Source organism: Aulonocara stuartgranti, assembly GCF_965226115.1.
Source record: "Aulonocara stuartgranti genome assembly, chromosome: 14".
Lineage (NCBI taxonomy): Eukaryota > Metazoa > Chordata > Actinopteri > Cichliformes > Cichlidae > Aulonocara > Aulonocara stuartgranti.
This window is the reverse complement of record NC_138950.1, coordinates 13,383,534-13,411,051: the sequence shown is the minus strand read 5'-3', so window position 1 is coordinate 13,411,051 and position 27,518 is coordinate 13,383,534. Positions and strand designations below refer to the sequence as shown.

General features: G+C 39.1%; 1 protein-coding gene across 3 annotated transcripts in view; it reads right to left on the bottom strand.

The window, feature by feature from the left end:
- Nucleotides 1-13,860: 13,860 nt before the first annotated feature.
- The window catches only part of cadm1b (cell adhesion molecule 1b), a 169,041-nt gene continuing 155,383 nt past the window's right edge, over nucleotides 13,861-27,518 (bottom strand). For all 3 annotated transcript variants that reach the window (XM_082503404.1, XM_082503403.1, XM_082503405.1), the window contains 2 exons: nucleotides 17,404-17,532; nucleotides 13,861-17,238 (listed from right to left, as the gene is read on the bottom strand). In XM_082503404.1, the coding sequence (XP_082359530.1) occupies nucleotides 17,120-17,238; nucleotides 17,404-17,532 (248 nt within the window). In that variant the 3' untranslated portion in view covers nucleotides 13,861-17,119. The remainder of the gene's footprint in view (nucleotides 17,239-17,403; nucleotides 17,533-27,518) is intronic.

Below are 27,518 nucleotides of genomic sequence, written 5' to 3'. Positions count from 1 at the left end.
TACAGTGCGTCAAACTCTTATTTCGTGTATATATTTAGAGGACATGACTTAAGATACTGTATATGCATCTTTTTGCTTTACTTTACCTTCAACCCTTACTCATTAGTGTTAATGTCTAAAAATGGATGCTTAGTAACCAGAGATATTACTTTCTTCGTGCTATTTATCAATACATGGCACCTACATTACCCACAATGCAACAATAGGCCGCAGTGCTGTCGAAGAACACACTTTAATGGCTTTCATCTAAACTAATTAATTTCTAGGGGTCTCTACAGTGTTGGAAAAACAATTCTGCTTGCTACGAGATATGCCTTTTTGTAAATTTTTACCACTAATTGTTACCTTAAAAAATGCTTTTGAGGTCTAAATTGGCCTACGGTTCATACTTGGCACTTATGTTTTTGTTTCTAAGAGACAGGCAAACACAAAAAAACCAGTCTAAAACAAAATGTGTAGATGTGCACCAGTGTAACAGGTGTTTCTCTACAATGCATCCATTAGAGGGTGAGGCTACAGAGGTCTGGTAAGCTCACGTCTTTCTAGCTAAACACTTCCTGACCTTTTTGTTTTTCTTGTTTTCATACTTTTAGTTTTTCACTGAAAGCAAAGTCTGGTTTTGGTGCCATTTACAAGATTTTGCTGAGTCACAAAAGGTTTACGACATATAAATGACTTGCAAATTGACATTTTATGTGTAAAGTCAGTTTCCCAGGAATTTGGGTTATAAGCTGTGACTCCGTTATGAATCAGCAGGCTGGGTTTGGAGAAAGAAACTACAGGAGCACTAAAAAAAAAAGCATTCCAGGATTTGAGCTAATAGACTATGAAACATGAAACTTCATCCCTCCAGGTTTAATAGTCAAAACAACATTTTGTGTCAATAGTGTTCTTAAGCAAACTGGGGAATTTCAAAGCTTTTCTGTTCAGTTAAGCAGGCATTATGGAAATACAATATGAAGCGTCGTTAGTCAAATAGTCTACTAACTATCTACTTTTTTAAAAGATCTGAGATGTGAAGAAATCAAGAAATGTGATGTTATAAATCAATTTCTAAAATGCTGTGAATAAATAATGCAGTTATTTAAATAAATATGTATTTATTCCATCTTTCTTATTCTGATCCTCAGGCTGAGAGTCACAGAGCTTGGAGCAGTTTTAACAGTGGCGTGTGCTCACCACCAGGTGGCACTGCAGCACTGCAGAAACAACATAAGCTCCTACTGCATTCAGGGGAGATCACAGACTTTGATTTGCTTCTCAGACATCTCATATCTGCTCAGAAACACTGCAGAGGATCCTGACTATTTTATTGCTTGTATTGCTTTTGAATAACTGTGCAGGTTGTTAAAGAAAAATACCTGGATGTGATGTAGAAATGTGTAAAGAGCTCATTTATTGACAAAGATATGCTCTTCCAGTTAGCTGTAGTAGCGTAATTAGCTGTAGAAGACGAGCTTTAAAAGCGAGTGTGATACTATACTTATATACCTTAAGCTTGTAGCCACAGAAAGCCCATTTAAGCCATGGTTTAAAGAGAGTTGAGGGCAGTAGAATAATCAGAGGGAATCAGCCAAGGTTGTCCAAAGTGTCTGGGGAATTGTTGCATTGTTAGAAATTATTAAAGTGTTCCCCACCAGATCAAAACAGCCTCCCATTCACAGCTGACTGAAAGGCTCGGTCTTTGGCAAAAACCATTAAGAGAGCCTGCGGACTCTAGGCAATGTCTCCTGGCAGCTCTGCATTGCTCCTGGAGCAGCGAGCCATTGTTTATTCATCGCCACATTGGCATTCAAAGTGCATCCTCACTGTTCTCTTTCATAACCAACAAGTTGCAATTTTTATGCATGTGAAGGTTGAAGTCAAATTATTTATGGGAGACCGGACCTGAGGAAGGCGCACGGCCTCTAGCAAAATGGTTTACGTTGAGAGCAATCCTTTTCTATAGGCTATTGAATTCGCTGGATCATAGCAAGATATGCATGTATTATTCAGCTTTTGAGAGAAAGAATTGTTGCCCTGCTAGACTGCCATCTGCTTTTTGGACATTGTGATGCATCTGAGGCATGCTACCCTTCAGGATCAGGTTAAAGTCTTATTTTTCAGCATGGGGACAAATGAAATGAGTGGGGAAAAAAGAGGGGGCCTTTCTAGTGTCCCTCCCTCGAACTTTTCACCGCCCCTCATTGCAGCGAAGGCTTTCAAGTGCAAAATACACACACACACACACACACACACACACACACACACACACACACACACACACACATATATATATATATATATATATATATATATATATATATATATATATATATATATATATATATATATCAGAGGGGAAATTGCATGAGCATGTCTCGATGTACCCGAATTGGAAGAAAGAGGCAGAAGAAGCTGAGGTTCAGCTGCGAAGGGAAGGAACTTTCACCTGTATGAGAAATTATTCAAGAACATCTGGTGGAGTCCAGATGCAGAGATGGAATGTGTGAGGCGTGTGGTGCCAAACGCCAGCAGGTGCAAGGTGAAAGGACTCTCACCTCTCCAGGGGCAGGTGATCTGCAGGATAATAGTTACCCACTACTCTTAGGAAGACGACTCTTCAGAGTTGAACAAAATTGTGCATTACAGACTCTTTACATTCTGAGCGAACAATTTAAAATCCTTAATGGTTCTGACTGTGACTGCAGTCAGCAGATCTATTAGTAATATAGCACATGGCAGGAGCTGCGTTTCTCTGGTTCACAGCACTTTAGTGGCTCCATAAAGAACCATTTTTGGTTGTTCATTACAGTGTAATGTTCCATTACAAAACATTATTGGAACTTTATGAATGTTCACTTCCTCATTGTTTCTTTGATGGATCTTGACGGTGAAGTGCAGAGCATATTTAAATAGCAAAACACTGCAGTAGGAGCATCCACTTCAAAACAAACCAAAAAAAAAAAACAACCCTCCTTTTAGAAAGATATGCATCCAGCTGGGGCTTATTTATGAATACATATCATCAGCCTAAATAACGGAGAAGTTTTTTTTTCCCTTTTTGTGAATATGTATAAAGACGCATTGTCTTTTAACCCACTCAGGGTCAAACTAAACTTTTTATTGCTAATGCACAACCAAGTCCTGCAGTGGTACTTCTGAGTAAAAAAACTCATAAAATATGTATGTGGGGTAATCAGGTTGTTAGTTTTTAACTGTTGCAAATCGGCAACGCCTGCCTCGAGAGGGTTAAAGACCTGCTCTCTGTATATAGATAGCAGTGTGTGTGTGATGGCCTGGAATTCTGCCTTAAAATAGATGTTTTAGTGAGCACATAAAGCAGCACCTGATCTTACTCTAAGCTAAAACATCAGTTTCGGGTGCTTTCCCTTGTTCGTGCAACAGAGGAACATCTGATCCGCGTTCTGCCATTCTGGCTCGGTGCCACCTTGTCCTTCTTGGCGACAGTTTGGAGATGAGCGTCGCAGATCCGACTTTGGGTTTCTGTTGTGTTTTCAGCATCTCGCTGATTGGGAGACGCTTCCATAATCACCAGTGTACTGAACATTTTGTATACTTGTTAGCAAAACCCAGAGTATCTCATCTGATAAGAGAAAGTTCTTAGAGATCATCTTCGTCTCACTTAATTAACTAGTTAACATGACAATGGATTCGCGTTTAATTAAAGCAGCCAAGAGAACCTTGTTAGTACTTCAGATAACCAATTAGGCCCTGGCTTTGGGCAGAAATATATATTTTATTCAAGTGTATCCATGGTTTTAGAAAATGAAAATCAGACGCTTTTTAGAGGGAGTAGTGGTGGCAGGGTGGAGGGGAGCAGGGACAATGCTTAGTGATTGAATAAGTGATTAGACCTCAGGTTTACACAAAGGCTCCTCACTTGCAGTAATGGCTGCCTGTTAGGGCTTAGTTCTCTAATTTGACATTCACATGCATATCAAAAGCGACTAAGCAACTGGAAGACTGCGTGCTGGCCCATACAATGCAAGGCGCAGTTTGTGTTGCAAACAATGCTCTTGACCTTTAACTGATGAATAATAGCCTGAGAAACAGAACGTAATTATCCAAGGCAGTACGGCTGGTTCAAAAGGTAACCACTAGTTGAGTAAGCTTTAGCCATGTGAATCCACTTGGGGCGTTTATCTGTAAGCGATATATCTATTATTATGGAGCATATCTGTGCACTAGTGATTACAGTTCGATGATTTTGAATTCAACAGATTTTAAACTCATAAGGCGTCACTAATGAGGAAATGGGGACAAAAGACAAATAAGTCAACAGGTTCTGCGCTGCTGAGGAAAAGGTTTTATTCATCAGAAAAGAAGAAAAATAAAGGCCACCATCTGGATCAAGGAGCATTCAGTGTAACCATCAGATAAAAATCCAGCAAAGCATGCTCACGCTTAGTTGCATGGTTACTGTTATTGTTCCACTGCCACAGGTAGACATACCTCACTTCTGGTAAGTTATGGTTGGTCGGTGACTGTAAGTCAGATATATATCATGACATGCATGATGAAGACCTCGTAGAAAAAAAATCTATAGCTGTGCACAAGAGTAATTCCATCCATGCAGTCATTTAGCAAAGCAGAAACAGGAGCCTGCAGTGCTCCGGGCTCCACCTCCTGCAATTTCATAACCATTTAATTTATACATTTAAAAGCTGAATTTAATTTCTACATTAAGAAACAAAGCATGCTTGGGTATAATTTATCTTTCTGACATGCCCTTTCTTAAAGTGGACCAAATCAAATAGGCTTTGAGGCGGGGCAGGCAAAGGGTTTTGTTTTTCAGGTTCCAGCAACCAGCGAAATTCTTACGTAACATGTAATATGGTTAAAAGTAAACTAACTACATTATGCCTCCCTCTGCTGTTTATTTTTCCCACATAACTTACATGATATCACATTCAATATGTGGAGACCTTGTTTTCAAAACCTTATTCCTACATTAAAGGTTGGCACACAGTTCACAAAGCCTTAATATAAAATATTTTTTGCAATTAATTAAAGGTAAATAATTGAGACATAGAGCGCCTTAACTCAGAAATGTAGAAAATTACCCCAAACAACAAAATGCTGTTATTACATGTGGTGCAGGAAGTGGCAAACTACCCTGACTGGAGATATAAAGGACTTAATGATGTGTTTACAGGTAATTATCTATGTAACTGGAGTGTGTTCACGTTTGCTATAATTACTCAAGGTTTAAAATAAAACTCTCGAAAAAAACGCATTGTTCGTTGTGCTGCTACTATTCCTCAAAACACTAATTAAGTGAAGAAAAAAAAGTGTTCCATCTTGTTTCCATTAACTTGTCTCTTTTGTTCTTTCCTGTACACATTTTTCTTGTTTCACTAGCTCCATTTTCTTTGTTCACATCACAATGACTTGGTAAGAGTGCACTAACGCTGGGTGCCGAGACATCTCAAGCTCAGGCTTTCATGTCTTAAAATGAATACCCAGTGATAGCACAAGAATTATGCCTTAGATGATGGCTTCCCTCATCTTGTGGTAGTTTGTCACACAGTATGTGTGCGATCTCAACTGTTGTGTCAACATAGTTCTCAGCGTAGACGTGTAGCGATGACCGCACAGACCAACTATATAAACAGCTCTTCTCAGCAATGTTTCACCAACCGAAAGCTAAATCCTTTGCACAGCTGAACAAAGGAAACGAATTCCAAACATTTCTCTGTATTTGTCTGTGAACCTTTTTATCCACTCACTTTTAATCTGCGCTGCCAAACCAGAATAACTACTGTTGCTGACATCTTACCTCGCTAAAGTAGAAAAGATACCACAAAAGCCTGTGACTTTTGGGTGGAGTGGGGGGAGGGGGGGATCCACATAACAGTTTGTTAGACCACAAAAATAAGACAGCAGCTTATCTTAAATCATCATGGAGTACTCTTTAAGCCAACCACCTAAAAACAGTTGGTCTCTAGTGGAATTCTCTTGATTTCATTGGGAGTAAACCACCTTAAACTGTATATTTTGGATTATTTAATAAATATCTCATTTAATGGGAGGTTCTTTATTCAAATGGGGCTGTAGGAAAAAAATACAATTAGTTTGCAGATCCATGAAAATTTTAGATGCACATCTAAATGATTTGTTGTTGTTTGTTTTGTGATGATTAGCTGCAGCGAGCCTAACGATGATTAAAAGGAAGGTTTTGCAGTTCAGACACCAGTTGTGCAGTATCACTAAGCACCTCAAACTTCAAACCCTTTATGTAGAGCTGCCCGCCTTTGTGTTTCTTTACTTTTCACTTCTGATAATGAATTATTTTAGTTAGCGAGTTTGCTGTACTAAACAATTAAGGCAGTGGCTAAATCTTCAACCATAGCTCAGCTTGTTTATAAACTTGCCATGCTAAATGACAATTATTAATATAAGGACAAAAGTGCACAAACATAACCGTCATCATCATTCGTGAGGACCCAACACTAACTCTAATTCTAGGGAATATATATATATATATATATATATATATATATATATATATATATATATATATATATTCCCTAGAATTAGAGTATATATATATATATATATATATATATATATATATATATATATATATATATATATATATATATATATATATATATATATATATATACATATATATATATATATATATATAACATTTTAGCTATTTGGTCTTCGCGATCATGGAGCAAAGAAAATATTAATCCTTCTAACTGACACACATTAAAAAAATCGTTTTTTTATTTAAATGCCAATTTTGCCTTTCTATAAAATACAATGTTAGACTTGGGGATATTGGGCAGCACGGTGGCACGGTGGTTAGCACTGTTACCACACAGCAAGAAGGTCCTGAATTCAATTCCACCATGACATGAACTACTGAGCTTGGATTTACATTTTGAAACATAACTATTAGATTTTTGGCTACTGACATGTTGGCTTTTTTTGGAGCCATGTGACATTGTTTTTATTTCAGACATGGCTAACTATATCAAGGTTTGTTACATATCCATAAAGTAGAGTGCATCACACAGACACACACACACAATTAGTGCTACAAAAAGAATGCTAAAATCACATAGGTTTACTCACTAAAACTTGAGCACAAACTTCTGGAATGATCATACAGCACAGAGTAGTATTATTGTAGTATTAGTCAGATATCCCATTAAAAAAGCTCACTAAGGAACCAACAACTGCTGCTGTTCAGCTGTAGTGAGGGTCAGCAGTCAGTCTGCTGTTTACCTCAGCTAACAAGTCTATTTTGTTGGGGGTGGCTGTAGCTCAGGTGGCAGAGCAGGTCAGCCATTAATCAGAAGGTCGGTGGTTCGATCCCAGGCTGCATGGGCAAGATACTAACCCCATGTTTGCCTACTGGTGGTGGTCAGAGGGCCCGGTGACGCCTGTGTCCCGCAGCCTCGCCTCTGTCAGTGCGCCCCAGGGCAGCTGTGGCTACAATGTAGCTTGCTATCGCCTGTGTGTGAATGACTGAATGTAGTGTAAAGCGCTTTGGGGTCCTATGGACTAGAAAAGCACTATACAAATGCAGGCCATTTAATCTTTATGACAGGAGTCAGTTAAGTTCACTTCTTTCCAATGACAGCAATACTGAGGTGAGTTGACGATATCTTGAACTTTTCTGTTGGCAAGTGTGGCTGTTTTTTTAGCGGCTGTTAGCTTGTGTTAGCTGCGGTTAGCATTAGTCAATTACTTACATTGTTGGACTTGGACACTTAGTGAATAAACTCTCATATGGTTTGAAGATTTAATCAAGCTGTTTATTAGAGATAATTTTTTTGGGACTTTTAGGACACTCAAGCTTATAACCCACTGCTTTTTAGCCAGCTTGTTGTCAGCTGTCATGGGAAGGTCGCATGGCTAATCTATTGACAGTAAGTAATTGGGCCATTAAGCATGTTCATGCACACTTTTGGATGTTGGACCCCTGACTTCAGTTTAGGAGATGAGGCTTAGGAGATGTTTTATCTAGATGTCATAGTGTCTCTTTCCATCATATTTTTGTTTCTTTGGTGAAGGGGAAACTTACTCAGATGAGAAAACACAGCAATGATCCTTTATATCTTGAGTGTGAAGGTGCACAGAAACAACTAGGAGTTCTCTTCTCTGCCTTTGGTGTACGTGGATGGTCTCTATCCACATGCATACAATAGGCTTATGTCCATCTCTAGAGATGGATGGACATGGTAGCTTCCAAAAGCTGCTCCTATGTATTTTAATTGATTAATTCTGATTTAAAAAAAAACATCACCCCAATTAGAGTTATTATAAAGGCACATCTATTAACAGAAGCCAAAACCAGGCTATAAACTATAGAAATTAACTGCTTTTAGAGCCAGCGTCAAATGGCTATTAGAGGAACTGCAGGTTTTGGCATTCATTTTTCAGCCCTTGAGCTTGCCCCTAGGTAAGGGGTACCCTCTAGCTCTTGTTAAAAGTGATTTCTTTTGAATAAGCTGCCTTTAACACATGTATTTATGTATGTAACAGTTGAAATAACGGATGCTGTTCTCCCCCCTTTAAAGTCCACAACCAGAACATCTATGGCATGAAGTTTTCTGCGAAATCTTTCAAACTTTAAACCCTTTTTTCTTCAGCTTCACTCATTGCTCTTAGCATTTGTAAGACAATGCACTGTGCTACTATCTCCAAATGCTGTTCACAAAGACCGTGACTGAAATGGTTACAGAGCATGAAACAGATAATTCTTTTTTTTTTTTAAACTTATCCACATCTTCCCAAATGGGAATGAATTTAAGCTCAAGCTCATTCAAGCTGACGAACTCCATCCCACAATGCCTTTCTTTCAGGTAGGGGCCCTGTGTTAGAATTCAATGCCAATTTAATTAAAACATGTAACTTTTAATTACCTAACTAATTAATTTAATAAGTGAAAAAATAGACTCAGTGATAAATAATTGAGGTGGCAATGTTCCTGCAGCAACTCACCAGCTCCATGTGACTGACTTCAAGGCTTTGTACAGACATTTTTTTTAGGCTGTAGCAGGCTGTCCCACAAAAATAGAACGCTTTCATAAGCTGACAACAGAAACGCACACACAAAAACGTAAGCATAAAAAAAAAAAACATCCATAGAGGCATTGCAGTGTATATGAAAGGAGCTGGATGACTAAATAAATTTTGTAGGGCAACAATGGTATTTCTTTTACCCGACTATCTCTAAAAGATAATCAGAAATTAAGAATTTGCTTTAAATGAAAATTAATTATGCATCAACAATACTAAATATGATAGAAAGATTACATGCAGACATAGCAGAATAAAAGATAAGAGCAGTAGATTGGGAAATGTTTGCCTTGCTTATTGTATCAGGGTGGTGGCTATGAAGCGGAACATCAATGTAAATTTAGCAAAAGAAAACTTGGTGCCTCTGCAGAGAGGAGTCACCTTGAGATTTGGTTGAGGGAACTTCACAGGATGCTGCTTGAAGCTTAGGCTCAGCAGATAATTACAGATTTCCTGTCTGAAACACTTAACCTTTTTGGGGGAGGGGGAGCGAAGGGTAAGAAAGGCCCTTTTTTTTCATGGCTTTTTCTCATTAATAACACCTAAAACTTCAACATCAACATCCAGCACATTTCCTCCCTCTGGTAAACATCAATCTCTGATTAAGTATCAGGGCATTAAACATCAAGCAGCAACATCGCTGACATTAGAGCCTATAGTGCTGTTCGCAGCATCTTTCCGGTTCGGAGTTAATCACCTCACAAACACAAGTCTCTTCTCTCTGACACTTTCATACGGGATTAACAGGCTGGTTGTGTGTGCTTTAATTAATGCAGATTTCTCTGGGTCATACTGTAGCAGTCGGAGATAATTGTGTTGTGGTTATCACGGGCTTCAGGTGCTTGTCCTTCACCATTGTTTCAAACAGCCAGCTCATCTGTTTCATGGAGTATGACTTGGCATTTCCCCCAAAACATAAAAAAGTTATATACATTAGAGATTTTCAGTAGAAGTCAGCTGATTTATTTATTTATTTTTGCTCTACCAACCTATTTGGCATACAGTGGAGTAACTTTGTGCATTTTGGCTCCTGCACACTGCTTTCTCCTGCAACTTTTACAATGTTACTTATCTTAAAAAGCAAAACGTTGCTCTTCTATACAAAGCAGAAAACACTAAATCGCATATTGATGTCTTAAGAATACAGTCGCCTCTTGTTTGGCGCAATTCCAGTGCTTATTATGATCACTGAAAAACAGCAACATTAAGAAATGTGTAAGCAAGTAGAAATGTGGAGGGTTTGCAGTAGCTGTGAAGGAACATTTCTCTAGCCTGAACATTGAACTGATGGCTGCTGGAAAGCATCCATACATCTCAAAGAGCGGAATTCGTCATCGCTGTTGCTGTTTGAATCCGGTTTGAATAGACACACTGTTCGTATTCCTCCATCAGCTGACGTAGAGGTCGTCAATGTGACTGTGGCTGTGGTGAATGGATGTGGATATTTAATGGATTCTGATGACCCTCTGAAGCACGCAGTGGACTTGCTGCTGAATACTGTCTCTGTTTGAGCTCTGCTTCCACAAGAACAGATACAGAAGATCTTTACTTATACTGCAATATCTGCATGAATTTTAAATTAAAGCTCCTTATTATATGCCATTTAAAATCTGAGCTCATTGAGCTCGTCAGTTTTTTTGTGTTTTCTTTTAACTGAGCTCCTCCCGCGGTGTTTGTTCTGAGCTACCTTGCTTTTATGTTCTGTCTGCTGTAACATAGTAATTACCTGACATTTGGGATAAATAAAATATTCCTCAGTCTTTTTCTTCTTATTATTATAGCAACACTACCCATAGTGACAGTCACCACAACAACAGTGCATAAATCTGAAATATATGCTGCAACTGAAAGTATAAAACGTTAGAATAAATACAGGCTCTTATATTGCAATGTGAGTTATTATTTACTTTAATGTTACAATGTTAAAATGTGACTTTAGGGTACTTTTATATGATTAAAATCAACAAATTTAAAACGGTCTTGGATAAAAAGTCACTTGCGGTTTGTGGAGAACAGGAAAAATACACCAGCGGGCGAAATTACAAGTGTAAGGATTACCAGGCTGCTTTCTTTGACAGAGCATCAAATACCAAGGTGCCCTTTGGCATCTGTGCTGTGACACACAAGGTATATGGCTATAACTAAACAGGCCCTCCCTCCCAGCTTGTTATATGCAGTTTGTAAAAGACCCCCTGTGCATCACATTTAAACACAATGGGTAAGTATAAATTTAGCACATGTTTTGGATGGGGTGTGTTTTAAAAAGCTAATCAAATGATTGTGTTTTCGTTTTACCAACAAATGAAAAGGAAGTGAACAGAAAAGGAATCAGCAGGTGGAAGAAAAGCAAAGCATAGTATAAAAACCTTGAATTGCACTCTCCTGTCTTGACCCTATAATGTAGACTTTGTTGCTTCTTAAAAGAGTACAATTACCTCTCATCACCCAGCATTGGTGCCACTGGTGTACAAAGGCACAGGTGCCAAAGAACACCATGAATGTCTGTCTGCAACATGACAATGGCAGGATTTGCCTCAGTGGGAGGAGTGGGGTGTATAATACCTATCCAGTATATGGTTAAGACAAGGTGGTGAAGTCAGTCACGTTCTTTAAGTCACACCTCAAACATGTTTTCCCCCGGTTATTTATTATTCCTGCATTTCTCACTTTATTACTTTTTAATCTTTTATTTTGTGTTTCCATTTACATTATAACCAGATACTTTAGCACCAGCTTCTGCAGCTATATTCACCAAATCACCCACAGTTCTGCAGCTAATTTGAGTTAAAAGAAAAAAGAAAAGGAAAAAAAAGTTAATTCTGATCGAAAGACTATAAAATATTCACATATTGAGTCACTGCTTGTTGTGTTTCATAGTGAGGGAAAACAAATGAGTCACAGTAGACCAAACACTGCATTAAATGCTATGTTGATAGTTGTTAATACAGTAAATGGCTGAAAAAGATAAGAGATAATGCGCCGTCAATTAGCTAAAATATTAGCTGAAATATTTAGCATGATGAATAAATGGTTTATCCATTGACCAAAATGAAAATGAAAAAACAAGTAGTATAACAATATCCACTAAAACTGTTTAAAATCAGAACATGTCTCCTTCTAAAGGGCTTAAAATTACTCCTGCTCTACATAATTGCACATACGGACTCTTGCATAAATTCCACATTTTCCTTCTATGCTGTTTGCATAACCTTTAAGGAAATTAGTACAAAGGGCATTGACTCATGGGAATTCGCTACTGTTTGACAGCATTATTTAATAGTGATGATTTTATCTTAACATGATGAAAAATTGTGATGTTCTAACAAATTTCCTGCAGAATGTAAAGGGTTGATACAGCCCACAGTATATATATCTATATATCTATATATAGATATATATATGGCCTGAGTCACCTGAAGAAATGGTACAGCAGTATAAAACAGATATTGAGCTCTTTATAAGGAATTAAACAAATGCAATTGAAAGGTTTCCGTTCTGATTAGATTTGTCCTCCTGCTAATAATCTGACAAAAAAAAGTCAAAGTATTTGTGCTAAACAGGAGTGATTTACAGGGAGACAAGTGTGCAGCCTGTTGCATTTGCCTTTGTTCACCCACTATTTAATCCCACATCATTTAATTATACCTCATCCATGCCAAGTGCTACATGCCATCAATCTCAATCAATCAATTACCCAACTAAACAAGCCATGCTTAGACATTCGTTCACTCTCAATTTCCCCATTGTGCTAATTACACTTAAACATGTCATTCCAAATTAAAATTGAACATTTAAATGGGATTAGTAGCATCTAACTGAAACATCACCAAGACAACCAGCAAGCCGCCCTACCTGCCTTTAATTTAGACGGCTTAACCTCGAGAATAAATATGGAGAAAATCCCATAATCTGCTATATTTCACACAGAAAAAAATCAATACACGGCTAATGTTCTTTGAGAGAAGCATTATATTGCAGTGATTGTATGAGTAAGGGAGAAAAGTGGCTGTTTTGTAAGGTTAAACTATTCCCATTAAAATTTGAATAATGTTATTGACCTTTACCTGGGATGGATCACTTAAAGTAATGGGAAATGGTGGCACTGACAGAATTATGATGACAGAAATAGCTTATGGTTATGAATAAGGTCTTGTTCCTCAAAATGCCTATCAATTTGTCAAAATCACTAACATCCACATGCTCAGCTGGAACCCTTAACAGGGGCCCCCAAGCCTGTCGATGTCAGTCATCGTGTCATTTAAAACACTTCTCGCCTCTATCTGTGCCACGCCACGTGTGTCAGTCACTGATGGGAGATCAGATTGCTGCCACTGCTGCTGCTCACCCACGACGAATCTACATCTGTACAGTATTTTTGCCTCGACGCGAGACCTTTCTTCCTTTGTGAGTTTGACGAGTATCAGCAGCGCAGGATGAGGCAGGCAGGTTCAATCCAGCTAATGTATTCAGCATGGTAAACAGGCAGAGTGAATTTGACAACAGATACGAGTTAATAAATTCAGCGCCGTCTCCGAGCAGGACAAGACTACAAAGTGAAACCATGTTTTTTGATCAAGTCACAGCGGCACACCACTTTAAACATTGATATCTTTTTATTAAGACAAGTACTCTTCTGATTTTTTTTTTCCTTTTGTAAAAATGTTGGCGTGAACCAATACAAAATATGCATGGCCATATGAGAAACATCCTCTTCACTACACAAAAGAAAATATGCCACCTGGGAATAGAGAGAAATTTAAGATTCAACAACATAAACAACCATTGTGGGGTTATAAAACAAGCGACCCACCCACCCTGCTCCCGACCCTTCCCCACGCCGCCGCCCCAGGCTTTAAACATAAAGTTCATCCAAATATCCAAGACGTTACAGATCGTTGATAAAACTTCATGTCACAGTAAATACACCATCTTCATCTATGAATGCAAACAGATGCTTGATTGACTGTCTGTGGTCACATCCTATAATTACTAAATAACCGATACTGCATGAGCAAAATGTTACAGTGGAGGAGGAAGAAGAAGAAGAGGTTTCATGAACATCATCGTGATTTTGTTGACACTGACTGTACATCATTTTTGTCTGCTTAACAAATCTAGTTTTTCTTTCTTTGTGAACTAGGTCTATGCAAAATAATTAACGTTTACTGTAACAGTGCACCATATTAAGAACACATAAACTTGTACAACTGAGAAAAACATGTACATCCTGTGGTTTCTTTACTTTTTCGAATAGCTGTGGTACTACAGTATATACTTGGGGCCATAAATTTGCATTCTACCTGAGATGCAAAAAAACACAACTATTAACACTCATGAACCTGAGAGAGTGAAAACAAACATACTCAATATCAAGTATTTCAAAATAACAAAATCAAAAACGGAATTAGAACGATGCTTCCGGCGATCTTTTAACGTTGCCCCATTAAAAGCAGCAATCACCATTTAAGATAAATATCAAATCCCAGAAAACAAAAAGGTCATGCACATAACTGTTCCCATGACACTGTAACTACAATCCAGAAAAGTTACTTTTATTGTAGCTTATTATAGCTTTAAGTACAGTATTCCTCTCTGATAATACAGTACTACAGAGCCTTGTCCTTGAAAATATCCAAATAAATAATAAATGAAGTGAAGCTGAGATAATAACACTTTTTTTGTGGTCATTAATTAAGACAAGTACTATATCCTGGAATACAACATTCTAGTCAGTGGAAGCTGCCAATACTTTTTTTCTTTTCCAGCTTTAAACTCATTCCAGCTTTTTTATGCTGCAGGTTGTAATTGTGATGCCGCTCTATGGTGCGCGGACAGACGACTGGGATGAGTATTGGCCCTGTAAGTTAAAAAGGACGGATATATACAAGGTATACTGTAAGAGTGTACATGAGGATACTGTATGATACTAACCATATGCCTCAAAATCAAAGGAGAAGGCACTAAATTAAGTCCTTCAGTCTTTTCCTTTATAATGATAAGTATCAAGAGGTGGGTTTAAGGCAGTGGTTATCCTTTTTCATAATACATTTACAGATTTTTTTTTTCCTCCATTATTTTAGGCAATACACTGAAATCACTCGCTAATTACCAAACGGATTTTCCTCTTCTAGTCAGAGATGAAGCGCGCGCCGTGTGCACACTGCCGATTTGTGTTGTCGAACAAAAAGAGAGAAATTTCTAACAGCAGACACTTCGTCTGTGAAGGTTTGTGGCTGCAGGATGACAGTAAGAAAATTATCTTTCCCCCAAGTCTAAAGCTATCTGCAAATCTTTGATAACTTGTATGGCCAAGAGCCCTCGCAAGTTATCAAAGGTGAAATGTCTAAAAACACAGCAAGAAAATATAACTCATTCATATTTGCAGAGATACTTGTGTATGGGTAAGGGCAAAAAAAAATAAAAATAAGCTGTGAATTTTTTGTTCACGTGCTGTATTGACAGAGACGTGCCAGGATATTTTACATGGGCAGGAAACACTGAAGGCCTAACATTCTTTCTTCCCTTAGATACGGCAAATAAAAGGGTAAAACCTTGGAAAATTAATAACTCAAGGCCTTTTAACATCTCCCAGTTAACTGGCCAATATAGTGTGCCATCAAATAAAGTCAGTTATTTAGCGAGAAGCTCACTGCAAAGCTCTATGCTTTACACAAGCTATACTTGCTGTATACTGTATAAGCGCACTATAATTATTAGATTTGGTCCAAGGTAGACTACGTGGGTGGTATGAAAAGGTGACAAATGTCATATTTAAAACAAAAGCGAACAGACACATGGCAGGGTATACCAACAGCTAATGAATACCATTAAATAAAATGTTACGATCAGTGTAGCAGGACCTATTTTGTGTAAGGCGTGTATGTGTGAATGTAAAGTTTGACCCATAATAACACCTGCAAACAGAGTCTTTTGGGTCAATAACTACTGAAGAGGGGTAGAATCAGCTACACTTACAAGCTGCAGTGAAGCTCAAGGTAGCCAAGTCTCAAGCTAGCTGGCTGTTGGCTGTAGTTTTCTATTTATCATAGAGACATCAAGCTTATCTGAAGCTTAGCAAAAGGCATTGTGTAGAGTTATTCTCTCTCTATTATAGATTCATTATTTATGTATCCCAATCAGAAATGACAGAAAGGGCTATATAGAACTTAGAACTGTATATCATGGCACATTACAGCTGCCGAGATATCGTAGGTGGAGTTGGGCAAAAGCCTCTTAGCGACTAATCATCAGAAACCACAAAAGATTGGTTGTACTGTGTGGTTTGGTGCGAAATGGTACGTACCGCCACTTTTACATCACCTTCATGTACAAATACATTCTATGATGAGCAAAATTACTCACGACTGTTATATAAGTAATCAACACAGTGAACCTGACCTCAAAGGGGCTGAGGGAAATCTGCGCTGTAATACTTGAAACCCAATCAGACCTGCCTGTACGAGGGAATGTGGGGAGGAGGGGGGGCCTCTGATGAACTTGCAGGCACTGTTGGACTTTGACCCAGCGGGGAGAAATGTGTTGACACCGTATTCCAGTTAATGAACTCTGTAGATTGCTCCAAAAAAAGAAAAAAAGAAAAAAGCACTGAGGAGCAGGCTCATCACGCTGTATCTGGGTACATGAGCTCAAAGCTAGCTGCGGCACACATAGACGAAGCCAAATGCAACAAAAGATCAAGTGGAGTACATGATAAAAGACAAAAAAACGAATCCAATTCAACCGGCGTGTGAGGGGAAAACAACGAAACAAACAAAAGAAAGAGAACAAGGCACAAAATTGTCTGTAAAATAACTGAACTGTACAGAATAGGCCCCAGCTGTCCAGGAAGGGTCGAATAGGACACTCAGCAACACCTCTTCTTCTTACCACTTGGCCACCACGTCAGTCCAACTTTTCCCGCCTTTTTCTTTCTTCTCCTTCTCTTTAAATATTGCCCTCCCTGCCTTTAAGTCATCTTCAACCAATCAGAGTTAGACACAATGCTCCTACAGCACCACCACAACCACTATCACAACCACCAGCATCCCCACCCGTCTCTCCTGGCCTGTCCAGTTTAAATATAATACTCCTTCTTCTCGTCTGTGTTGTTGTGTCCCCCCTCCGCGTTGATGATGGCCGTATCCGCATCGGCTGCGTCGTCCGCCCCTTTGGCTTCATGCGTGAAGTAAGTTCCTGCAAAAGAGCGCACGCAAATTAGCTGCATGCCGCCTCGTCACTCTCTTGTTCACTTCAGTCCCATTGTACTCCATCGGCAACAAAGAAAAAGCAACAAAAAAACCCACTTGAACGCTTAAGATGTGTTCATGATCAAGTATGATTGCCCTGCCGGTGCTTTACCTTTGTGTCTGGCAAAGTATCGACCAAGAACAATGAGCGCGCAGAGGATGGCAAACATCACCACAGCAACCACTCCACCGATGACAGCGTGGTCAATTTTCTGCGGTGCCCCCTCCCCGGCTCTGGAGTCTAAAAAGAGGACAATAACCGTAAATAATTTCATGATCAGCAAACCCTCTCAGGCAGCAACAAAACTAATACCTTCACAGAGACGTGGACAGCACTGGAAGCTGTGGCTATTATATCATTAGGCTGCCAAAATAAACGAAATTGGTTTGTTTTGTCTCAGAGCATTTTAGCATGACCTAACCACAGAGTGGAAACTCTTGAAAAAGCTGCTGAGGAAAAAAAAGTAAGCTTATGTTATTTGCCAATGAAAAATAGATGATAAAGCAGCACAAGCTGGTCCAGAGAGGAAGGTAAACTGTTCACAATATGTTGCTTAAATCCTTAAAATAAGCTATAAATCATTTCAGTTTAGTTTGATTCAGCCTGCTAATAACCAAACTGATGCTTTTTACTCAGAGCAATGTTTCATTTTTCCTCACCAATATCCTTCCAGGCTGTATCTGCGGCATTATAATGCGGTTGTTTTATAAAACCCCTTAAAATTAAGCACCTGTTAATTCAAATTCAAACCCATTCACGTATTACATTTAACACTGACGTTTAACATTTTGGGGGAATAGGCAGATGGGCTTTCTCGCCAACAGTTAGATGAGAAAATCAATATCACTGTTGTGACTGCATAGTAAATAACAAGCTACAGGCTGCAGCCTGTTAGTGTAACTTAGCATAAAGCCTGTAAATGAGGGGCTGGGGGTGGGCTACTGTGGCCTACGGTAATAAAATTCCACTAATTAACCAAATTCAAGTACTGTGAATTTACAGGGACTATGTGCCAGGCTACTTCTCTGAGTTCTGCGGCAACTTGTTCTTTGTGCTAACTAAAGTTAACTCGCTCCTGAATGTAACATGTACAGACATGAGGGCAGCATAGATAAAGAATGAGTGAATAAGAATCTCGCAAAAGTCTCAGCTCACCCTTTATTTCTTTATATTTTGCTAGGATAGCATGAAATAGGTGCAGCAGTTACTGAAACATGCAAACAAAAATCCAAATACCGAACATAAGACAGAAATATAGTTTCTGTACTGTTACTACAAGCTTGAAAGTCAATATTTGGTATCAACAGCTTTATTCTTAACTTTGTTTTAATTTCTCTAAGTAGTCTCAGGAATAGATCTCCAGGTTCTTGAATGACATTCAAAGCTCTTCTTTGGATGTTAGCTGACTTTTTGTTCTAATCCCACACTGCTTCAATGATGTTGAGGTCCAGACTCCGGGGAGGCTAATCTGTGATTGATAGTGTGCAACTGTGTGTTTCTATTCCAGTATGCTTTTACTACATTGGCAGTGTGAAAAATGAAGCTGTTGTCAATCAGATACTTTCCAGGTGGATTAAAATCTGACTATATTTTTCTGCATTCATAATTCCATCAGTTTTAGGAATATCTCAATACCTCTGGCTGAAATGCTCCAAACCATGACAGGGCTGGCTGCAGACTCACTGTTGCACCTCTCACTTGACTTCCTCCATAAATATTGACCATGATTTCAACCAAAAATGTCAACTGTTGGATTCATCACTCCATAAGACCTGTAGGAGCCAATTTTGGATTGATACCTTATGTATGCCGCTAGAGGTCACTTTTTGAGTGACCGTAATTAGTGGCAGATGTGTTTTTGATCAGAAGCAGGCAAATAGTTTGTAACCCCTGCGCTGCTATGTTAATCGTGGAATTAAAGAATCTAAAGGACAAGATGAGTATGGCTGAAGTTATTGGACTGTATCAAGTTTAATAAGTTAATTCATACCAGAGACATCGCATCACCCTCGCCAACGAACACCTCAGTGGCTTCAAGAGTAAGCTTAGCCTGTATAAGACATTAGCCTTTCTCCCTGTGTCCAAAAGGGCCAGATGCACGTATCAGGTTCTGTGTGAGGTTTTTGCTGGATTTTTTTCTGTTTCTTAAGGACACGACTTACTATTTATCTGCTGTAGGGAGTTTAGGCCCGCCACTCCTTCTGTTGCCCTCTGTTTGTCCAGGTTTTTAAGGACACAGCGCACACCACGCTGAGATATGCCAAGTCTCATTAGGAATCACTGGTGCACAAACACTGTCATATACTGTTGATCCTGTCATACTGTGCTATCTTTGCATTTTTCATAGATTTAACTAAGAAATGGGAACAAATTATGCATTTTTGTGACAGGCTGCTAGAAACTAAGTTGTCTGTTGTATGTAGACACAACAGTGATTCATCTCTTAAGTTTGGTGAGTGAGACCATCAGAAAGTCTGGAGAACGATTGCTCAAGACTTTAATAAAATTACTAGAAAATCTGGCTCATTGAAAATAAAATATAAAGAAACTAGGGCTGGCTCGGGACTTTAAAACAGTCGTTTAATTAATAAAAATATCTAATCTATTTTCTGAGCAGGTTTAGAAAAGTCACACTTCTGTCTAAGCATACATTTGTGGTGTTACACTGTTGAACCAAGCTCGTTACGTGGATATTTCTAGCGCTTCGATAGCTGATGTAGCTGCCCCTTGAGTGAGCGATGTTGAAAAATGTTTTAAGACAGTTATTTCACCATGAAACAGTAGACACTGTCTGCAATTTCAGCGAGGGTTCACACACTGTAAAATACAGTCTGATTTAAGAGGCCATTTCTGGAAGTTATAGAGCTCAATCATCAGAAATAGACACAAGTCTGGAGATAAATTGGCGCCCGGTGTCCCCATGCAGAGAAATACGTGGCTGCCTCAGGTGTCAGAGAGTATCACTGTCTAGCACTTAGCCAGATTTATCCGTGCACCACAGAAGAACAAAATTTGAAGCCTTTAAATTTCTAGTCTCAGAATAGTTCAGAGGCATTTATCAATAGTCTATATCTGTGCACATTTGGACTGATGGAGGAGTGGCGGGTGAGGGAATGGCTCCACTGTTCTTTGCTGCATGAGGGAGCAGCTCAATTTTCCATCAATCTCACTAGTCATGCTCTGAACTTGAATGATTTTGATAAAAGACAAGCGGAGAGTTCAGAATTTCTTAAAGCTGCGAGGGCGTAATAAGTCGAGTCGAAGGGTCTAAGACGAGCGACGCGGGCAGATCTCGGCCTAAAAAACAACACCTTATTTAAGCTGCGTTCACTTAGCACCGGGACATCTTAGCAGCGGAGCTACAATGAAACTAATTAATGAGAAAAGTTGTGTTTCAGTTGAGCGCTCCCTTAAAATGGACTCGTCTTCACAGAGCAAGCCGTTGCTGTGCGTTGGGGTGTGCGAAGCAGGGATGTGCAAGGCGCAGTTTGTTTACTGTATCGAGGATGTCAGATAGCGCGGCTCATTCCCCGAGGAGAGGGAACAGCCCATGCTCCATGCTAATGAACATGCACCCACTAAATGGCCTGCGAACCGTCCTGTCTCCTCTCCCCTCCCTCGCTCACTCCCCACCCCACACCTTGCTGCCCTCACCTTGCTCCCCGCTGTCTTCCGTTTGACACATCCACCAGGAAACATGCAGGGTCTCAGCCGCCTCTGCACACCGAGGGAGACTTTTATTTAACAGGTAGAAAAATTCGCCCAGAGTAAGCACCGAGACCTATCACAAAAATGTCAGAGAGAAACCAAAAATCCTATAATACCTACAGTATCAGCTGTTATGGTTGGTTGCATTTCATGTTGCCTGCATTAAGTACACTACTCAACACTAGTTTTTATTTTTATCTCTCTGTGCTTACTGCAGAGGATGTTCTGCAAAAGCATGGTCTTAAATTTAGTATACATACAATAGATAATGAAGCCTGCAGCTTTTTGCAAGGAGATAATCAAACAGTAGCAAAATAATGCTGTGCAACACAAATGTCTGAAGTGCATTTTACGGTAATTCCTAACAGAAAGGTCAGTACCTGTGAGAAGCACTACTCTGTCTTCAGAATTCTTCTCTATTATCAGGCAGGGTAGGTCTGCTGGTAAGATGCTACTTTTTGCTTTTTTTGCAGTGTTTTCGGAAGTTTTTTAAGGAATCAAATCAGAGGCTAAAAGTCAGAATAAACCACACAGTTTTCACTCCGAGGAAACCAAATTTTTCCATTTTGTCAAAGAGATACTAGGTATCTTTTGGTGTCGATTCATGAGCGCTTGACCCCTTGCCATGAAGCATATTTTGAAGTGTTATTTCTTTTAGTGCTGGGCTAACATTGGATGATATTTACTTCAAACCACAGGTTAGCTGTGGTGCCTGAACATCATCAAAAAAAGGGTTAAAACTGAAGCTAATCGCTGACTGAAAACAAAGCACAGACCTCCCTAAATGCAGTGAGTGACTTTGAAAAATCTCCTGGCTGAGACAATTGTGACTAAAGCCACCAACACACCTCCAGCCTTCCTATAAGAACCAGTGCCAAAGGACACCTTGTGCTTATCTCTGTGATGCCAGCAGCTTCTGACAATAAACAGCCTTTGCTACTTTGCTACATACATTTGGTGGCCATGTCTAAGTCAGATGAAAGGAACCAAAAGGCTTCTTTTGGGTTCACAAAAGGTGAATTCAAGATTTTTTTGAGACTTTAACAGCAATTTAACAAATGCCACCTGTGGATAGATAAGTGCCAGACAGTGAATTGCTGGATTAACCCATTTAAAAATGACACACTTATACAAAAGTTTAATTTTTTGGCTCATCATCACTTGATGAGGAGCTTCCTGACTAAAGATCCCTGTAAAAAGATTAAAAAACCACATTCTCACACAATAGTCTAATGCAAGTGTAATAACATTACTACCTTTTACAAAAGGGCCTTTTGTGAATTAAATTCATGGCTTAACACCTGCAGAGCAGATCTCCAAATGAAATAAACTGAAAAAAATGATTCCAGCAAGCTGCTGAATGCTTCAGAATAATTCAACCTTGATTAAAAGAAACCAAAAAGTTCATACACATTTTATTAACTAATGCAAACACACATGTACCAAATATCAGGAGCCAATCAAGTTTAGTGTTTACTTAAAGATGTTTTGACATGCAGGCAGGTGGAAAGCGCTACCTTGTGATTACTAGGAAACCTTCTTTTCCTACTTGCAGCCAGCACTTAACCTGCCAACAATGAATCCTGTATGCATGTCACAAATTACGGACACACCTCATTTGTGATCCTGTAAGGTTGTATGTCGCTCACATGAAAGACTGAGTAAGCAGAACATTGTAGAATAGCAACGTTAAATAAACAGTACAAAGGTTTCCTCTCCAGAAATGCTGATCTGTGTCTGACCCTGATCTCTGACAGGAGCAGGAGCAGATTTACCTCATAAAGTGTTACTGTAATATTACTATCATTCGTCCACATTGCTGTGATGATGCCTTTGTCACTCACTGCTCCAGCACATCCAGGATCAAGATTGTGATTCCTTCCGGCATACATGTTCAGTATATATATAATACTCGACTGTGCTAGGAGCAGGAAAAAAACCTCCAAATGACAGGCAGTATTATTAAAGCAGCCTTTGTGGCCTCACTTGAATTAAGTAGAATTTGATTATGTCTGTAATGTGGCTGGTGTCCATACAGCCAGCACAGCTCTGCTCACGGCTCGGTCGGGGAGTGCTGACATGCCCACACAGGCGTCCTGACAGGATGTGCACAGCCGTGGGGATTTATGGGGGAATAAAGAGGATTTGCAACTGATGCCTGTGTCTGCACGGTGGTGAAATCTGCTCCGCTGAACTCCCAGTACCACATGCTTTACAGTCGCACCTTTCCAGCTCTGTACTGGAATGACTAATTGCCTCTCTGGTCAGTAACAGAGCATCCTATCTGACTGCTACTGTCACTGTTAGAGATCACAGCTGCAGGCCTGTCACCGGGCTGATTACATGGACACATGATTTCAGCCTTCCCATCTTTTTCTTTTAATAGTTTTCCACTCACATAATGAGGAATTTCAGCACACATGCTTCAACCCAACACACACACGCATTATAATTTATAGATGTAATTACATGGATATAATTGAAACAATGACTCTCGTGCATTGATACAGACAAAAAAAACCCTTCACTTGCACTGAATAGAGCCTCAGAGTAACTATTTCCAGGACAAGGGCAGGACAATGAAGCATTGCTGCAGAGTAAACTTAAGGACTGTCAATAGCCATTTTTACTGCATTGAACTGCTAACATCCGCAGCTCTTGTATTTGTTGCCATTCGAAAAGGAAATGAACGTAATGAAATGAGCATACGTGGGCAATCTCCACCAAATCATTTTTTTGTATTGCTGTTGTAGCAGACCGTCAATAGAGCACAACATTGTCCTCAGCTGAATTCCAATGTCAATGCTCGCCCGCTAAATAGATTCCCCGTGTCTTTTGTAATAACCCAAACAATGATTCGAAGATGTACCAATACAACAGTGACATTTAACAGAGGTGCTCAGATGCAAGTGAAGGCCTGACTGCAACTAATAAAAACTGAAGCTGAATGGAAGCTATGCCATTGAACTTAACCTCCCTGTTTATTGTATCTTTTGAGACTGGCAAATTTTTTGCACACAATAGGAAGAAGTACCCATGGACACTTCATCCTTTCTGTTTTGTGTGCTTTCACCCCAGTTAAGATCAAGGCAATGGAAAAGGTTGACAAAATAATCAAATCCTTTCTCTTTTGCTAGAGTTTGCTAGAGTTGACCAAGGCGAGGTGCCACAAAAGACACAGTGTGAGAAACATAACATTCAGCCTTGAAACCCTAATGTGCCAAGAACACTCCTATCTATCTATCTATCTATCTATCTATCTATCTATCTATCTATCTATCTATCTATCTATCTATCTATCTATCTATCTATCTATCTATCTATCTATCTATCTATCAATCAATCAATCAATCATGGCATGAGGTAGCCTTTTAACTTCAGGGTGGGTTGGCATACTAACCATTTCCCTGGAGACCAATTAAAATGGACCATTAAAATATATATTTTTTCTGTTTCTAATAACTCTTTTAAATAAATAAAAAAAGGCAGGAAGGGGAAAAAAAAACAATTGCGTATGGGAGTCAGAGTAAACAAACGTGAGAAAAACCTAATTAGCATTTCTAAATGATTCTTTAATTTTTCCAATGAAATACTTCAAAGAAAAAAATGATACATGCGAGAGTTAAAACAACGCTGGTAAATGTTTAATGACTAATTATGCTGAATACTAAATGCACTCCTAACAGTCTTTGTTGAAGTCAATAGCGTACAGGAGTTAAGACTTGACTCCCAAGACTAAACAGAAGTGGAAAACCTGTCAATGACTAAACTGCTGGAAAACATGCTTGAAAACCTGCCAGAGATGGATTCCTATAATACTGTCTGGCATTACATTGCGTGACTTATTCACTAAAAAACAGACAAACCCATGTTCAGGTCGGGCCCTGAAGTCATGTTTGTATTCAGTGCAGCTGCATGTTAAAGTCATAAAGATCTATAAATCCCTGACAGCTTCGCCAAGCACGTAATAAACCTACATTATTGTTAGTAGTATTATTAAGTCCAAAGGGTGCTGTATAGAAGCCAGTGTGGTGTTTACTTGCAAAGCTTATTGGCAGCTAATTTACAGCTTTGCACCTTCTATAAACCAGAAGGATGAAGACTTAAGAAATCCACCTTTAACTCATAACAACCCAAAGCCATGTTTAGTTAGCGAAAGAAATATTGTGTTTAATTGTGTTGTAATCCTACATAAATTATTTATTATTTAGTGAATAATTCTAGTCACGTTTGCAACCTAAATATTTTTTTCCTCTCCAAACAGTGTCTGCAGGTCATTTCAGGTTAAACAACACCCAGCAACAAGCTATTATAGCATGAATGTAGCTGGAGAAGCTGGTGCTGTTTAAGCTCACATGACTGCATTAACATTTTTATCAACTCAAATCTTAAGAACAATTTTCAGCGAGGATATCGAGCTGAAACTGTAAAATTATGGGTAACAAAAAAGAAAAAATTAACCCCAACCTCCTTCCCGCCTTTCCTTTGGTCCTACAGATTAATCAGCAGAGGTTCTGCTGCAGCATGATAAACAACAATTTACTCTGGACTGCAGATACGCTGAAACATAGGGTGTGTTCAATCAAGTCTACAAGATAATTCCCTGTTCCATGTCTTTCCTCTGGCTCCTCTCAGCAAGCTGGGGGAAAGGGAGGGGGTGGGTTACTGGAGGCTTAGCCAGGATATGATGTCCCTGCCTTGGATCATCTCTGAGCATCTGACGAGCTGGAGCATTATCGCCACAGACTCCCTTTATTCCTCCAGAGCTGGAGATTCTGGATAAATTCTGACCCTCTGCCCACAAAAAATACACCCACTGACAGCATGCTAGATGCATACTATTTTTTTTGTTTCTGTGATGCTGTGAATGTCGGTTGTCCATCCTGAAGACAACATTCTCCTTCTTTCAAACTGAAATGAATTTCTCCCGAACAGCCACATACTATGTGCATTTAGCGCGATATGTCTGGCGCAAGTTCAAGCAGTGACTTATCTCTCCCCGGTGGTCGACACAGACACACAAACACACACTCTCTGCATCTTTTCAGACACTGGAAGACCTGACACAATGAACTCCTGTGAAACTTTCTGAACATGAAACAGCACAGAAGGCAAACAACTGTGACTTTCTGTGCTTTAGGTCTGGGGGTGATGCTTCTGAGGCTTCACCAAGGGGAAAAAACATCACCAAAAAAATATTTTAAAAATAAATAAAAAAGTCTACCAAGCAAAATAACATTTTTTCAATTTTTTTGATCCACAAAAAGGAGCAGGAGTTGGTTGACTGCTTTCAGAAATCCTCCTCCATACCTGGTCTCATTCCCAACTCATATACTGATGCTTAGTCCCTTTGGCATCACATTTTAATGCACCAGGTACCACCTTAGAGTAATTTTTCAAGGTTCTGGGCAGTTTGTGAGGCCATAGCCAAAGACGGTAATGGCAGAGAAGCCTGCCTTCTCATGTGGACTTATGCTGGTTGTTACACTTCATCATCCCACAAAATGGTAATCTGAACCCCTGCTAGTCATAAAATGTGTATGTGGTGCGTTGAAAGTAAAAAAAGTGTACGCCTCACAGACTTTCTTAAACAGAACATATTTATGTATTTATTTATTTTATTGAATACATCTGTCCAAGTGACTCTTCTCAGTCTCTACATATATATTAAAAACTCCATGCAAAGGCCGACTGTAACCTCACAGAGAGAATAAAATAATAATGGACATAGTTACCGTGACAACACCCATGGGAAATCCTTTTTTGAAGCAGGACATGACCATGACCGTAACTTTGTGCTGAACATTGGGGGGGTCAAGATCTCTGTCTACATAAATAAATAAATCTGGGTAAATTCCCTGATGATTAGCAACTATTTTGCTGGTAATACCTGAAATGAGTAAAGAAAATCAACAGCCTATTTATGCAAGATACTTGATAATTCTTATATTTGTTGGGTCTGATTATTGGGGAGGTCATAACCTCCCTAACCCCCTCTGGAAATTACGCCCCTGGACATGACCACAAAAGAGTAGCTCAGGCTGTTAATCTCCAACTCCACCAATGAGCACACTCTGGATAACCCTTCTTTCTGAAAAGTACGATGCGAATTTACAAAATGGGCCTAATTCTTGTTTCTTTTTTTTCTTTTTTTTTACATGAGGGACCGAGCCCATAAACTCAGCAGCAAACTGTTCACTGAGGTCAAATTAGAAAGTTGTTCACTATGGGCAGAAATCTGTGCCATCAGAAACTGAATTTGAATAAGTTAAATTTGAATTTGAATTGCTCAGATTGAATCTGAATTGTAACTTGAATAAATGCTTTTGAAAACTGAATTTGAATTAGTCTAATTTGAAATTGAATTTATGGTTTGAAAATGATCATCACTAAATTGAAATTGAATTTTATATTTTGAAAATGAATTGATTTGCTTTGAAACTGCATTTTATCCTTTAAAAATTCAGCTCTCGAATAATTTCAGTTTCACTTCTCACCATTCAATTTCAGTTCTACAA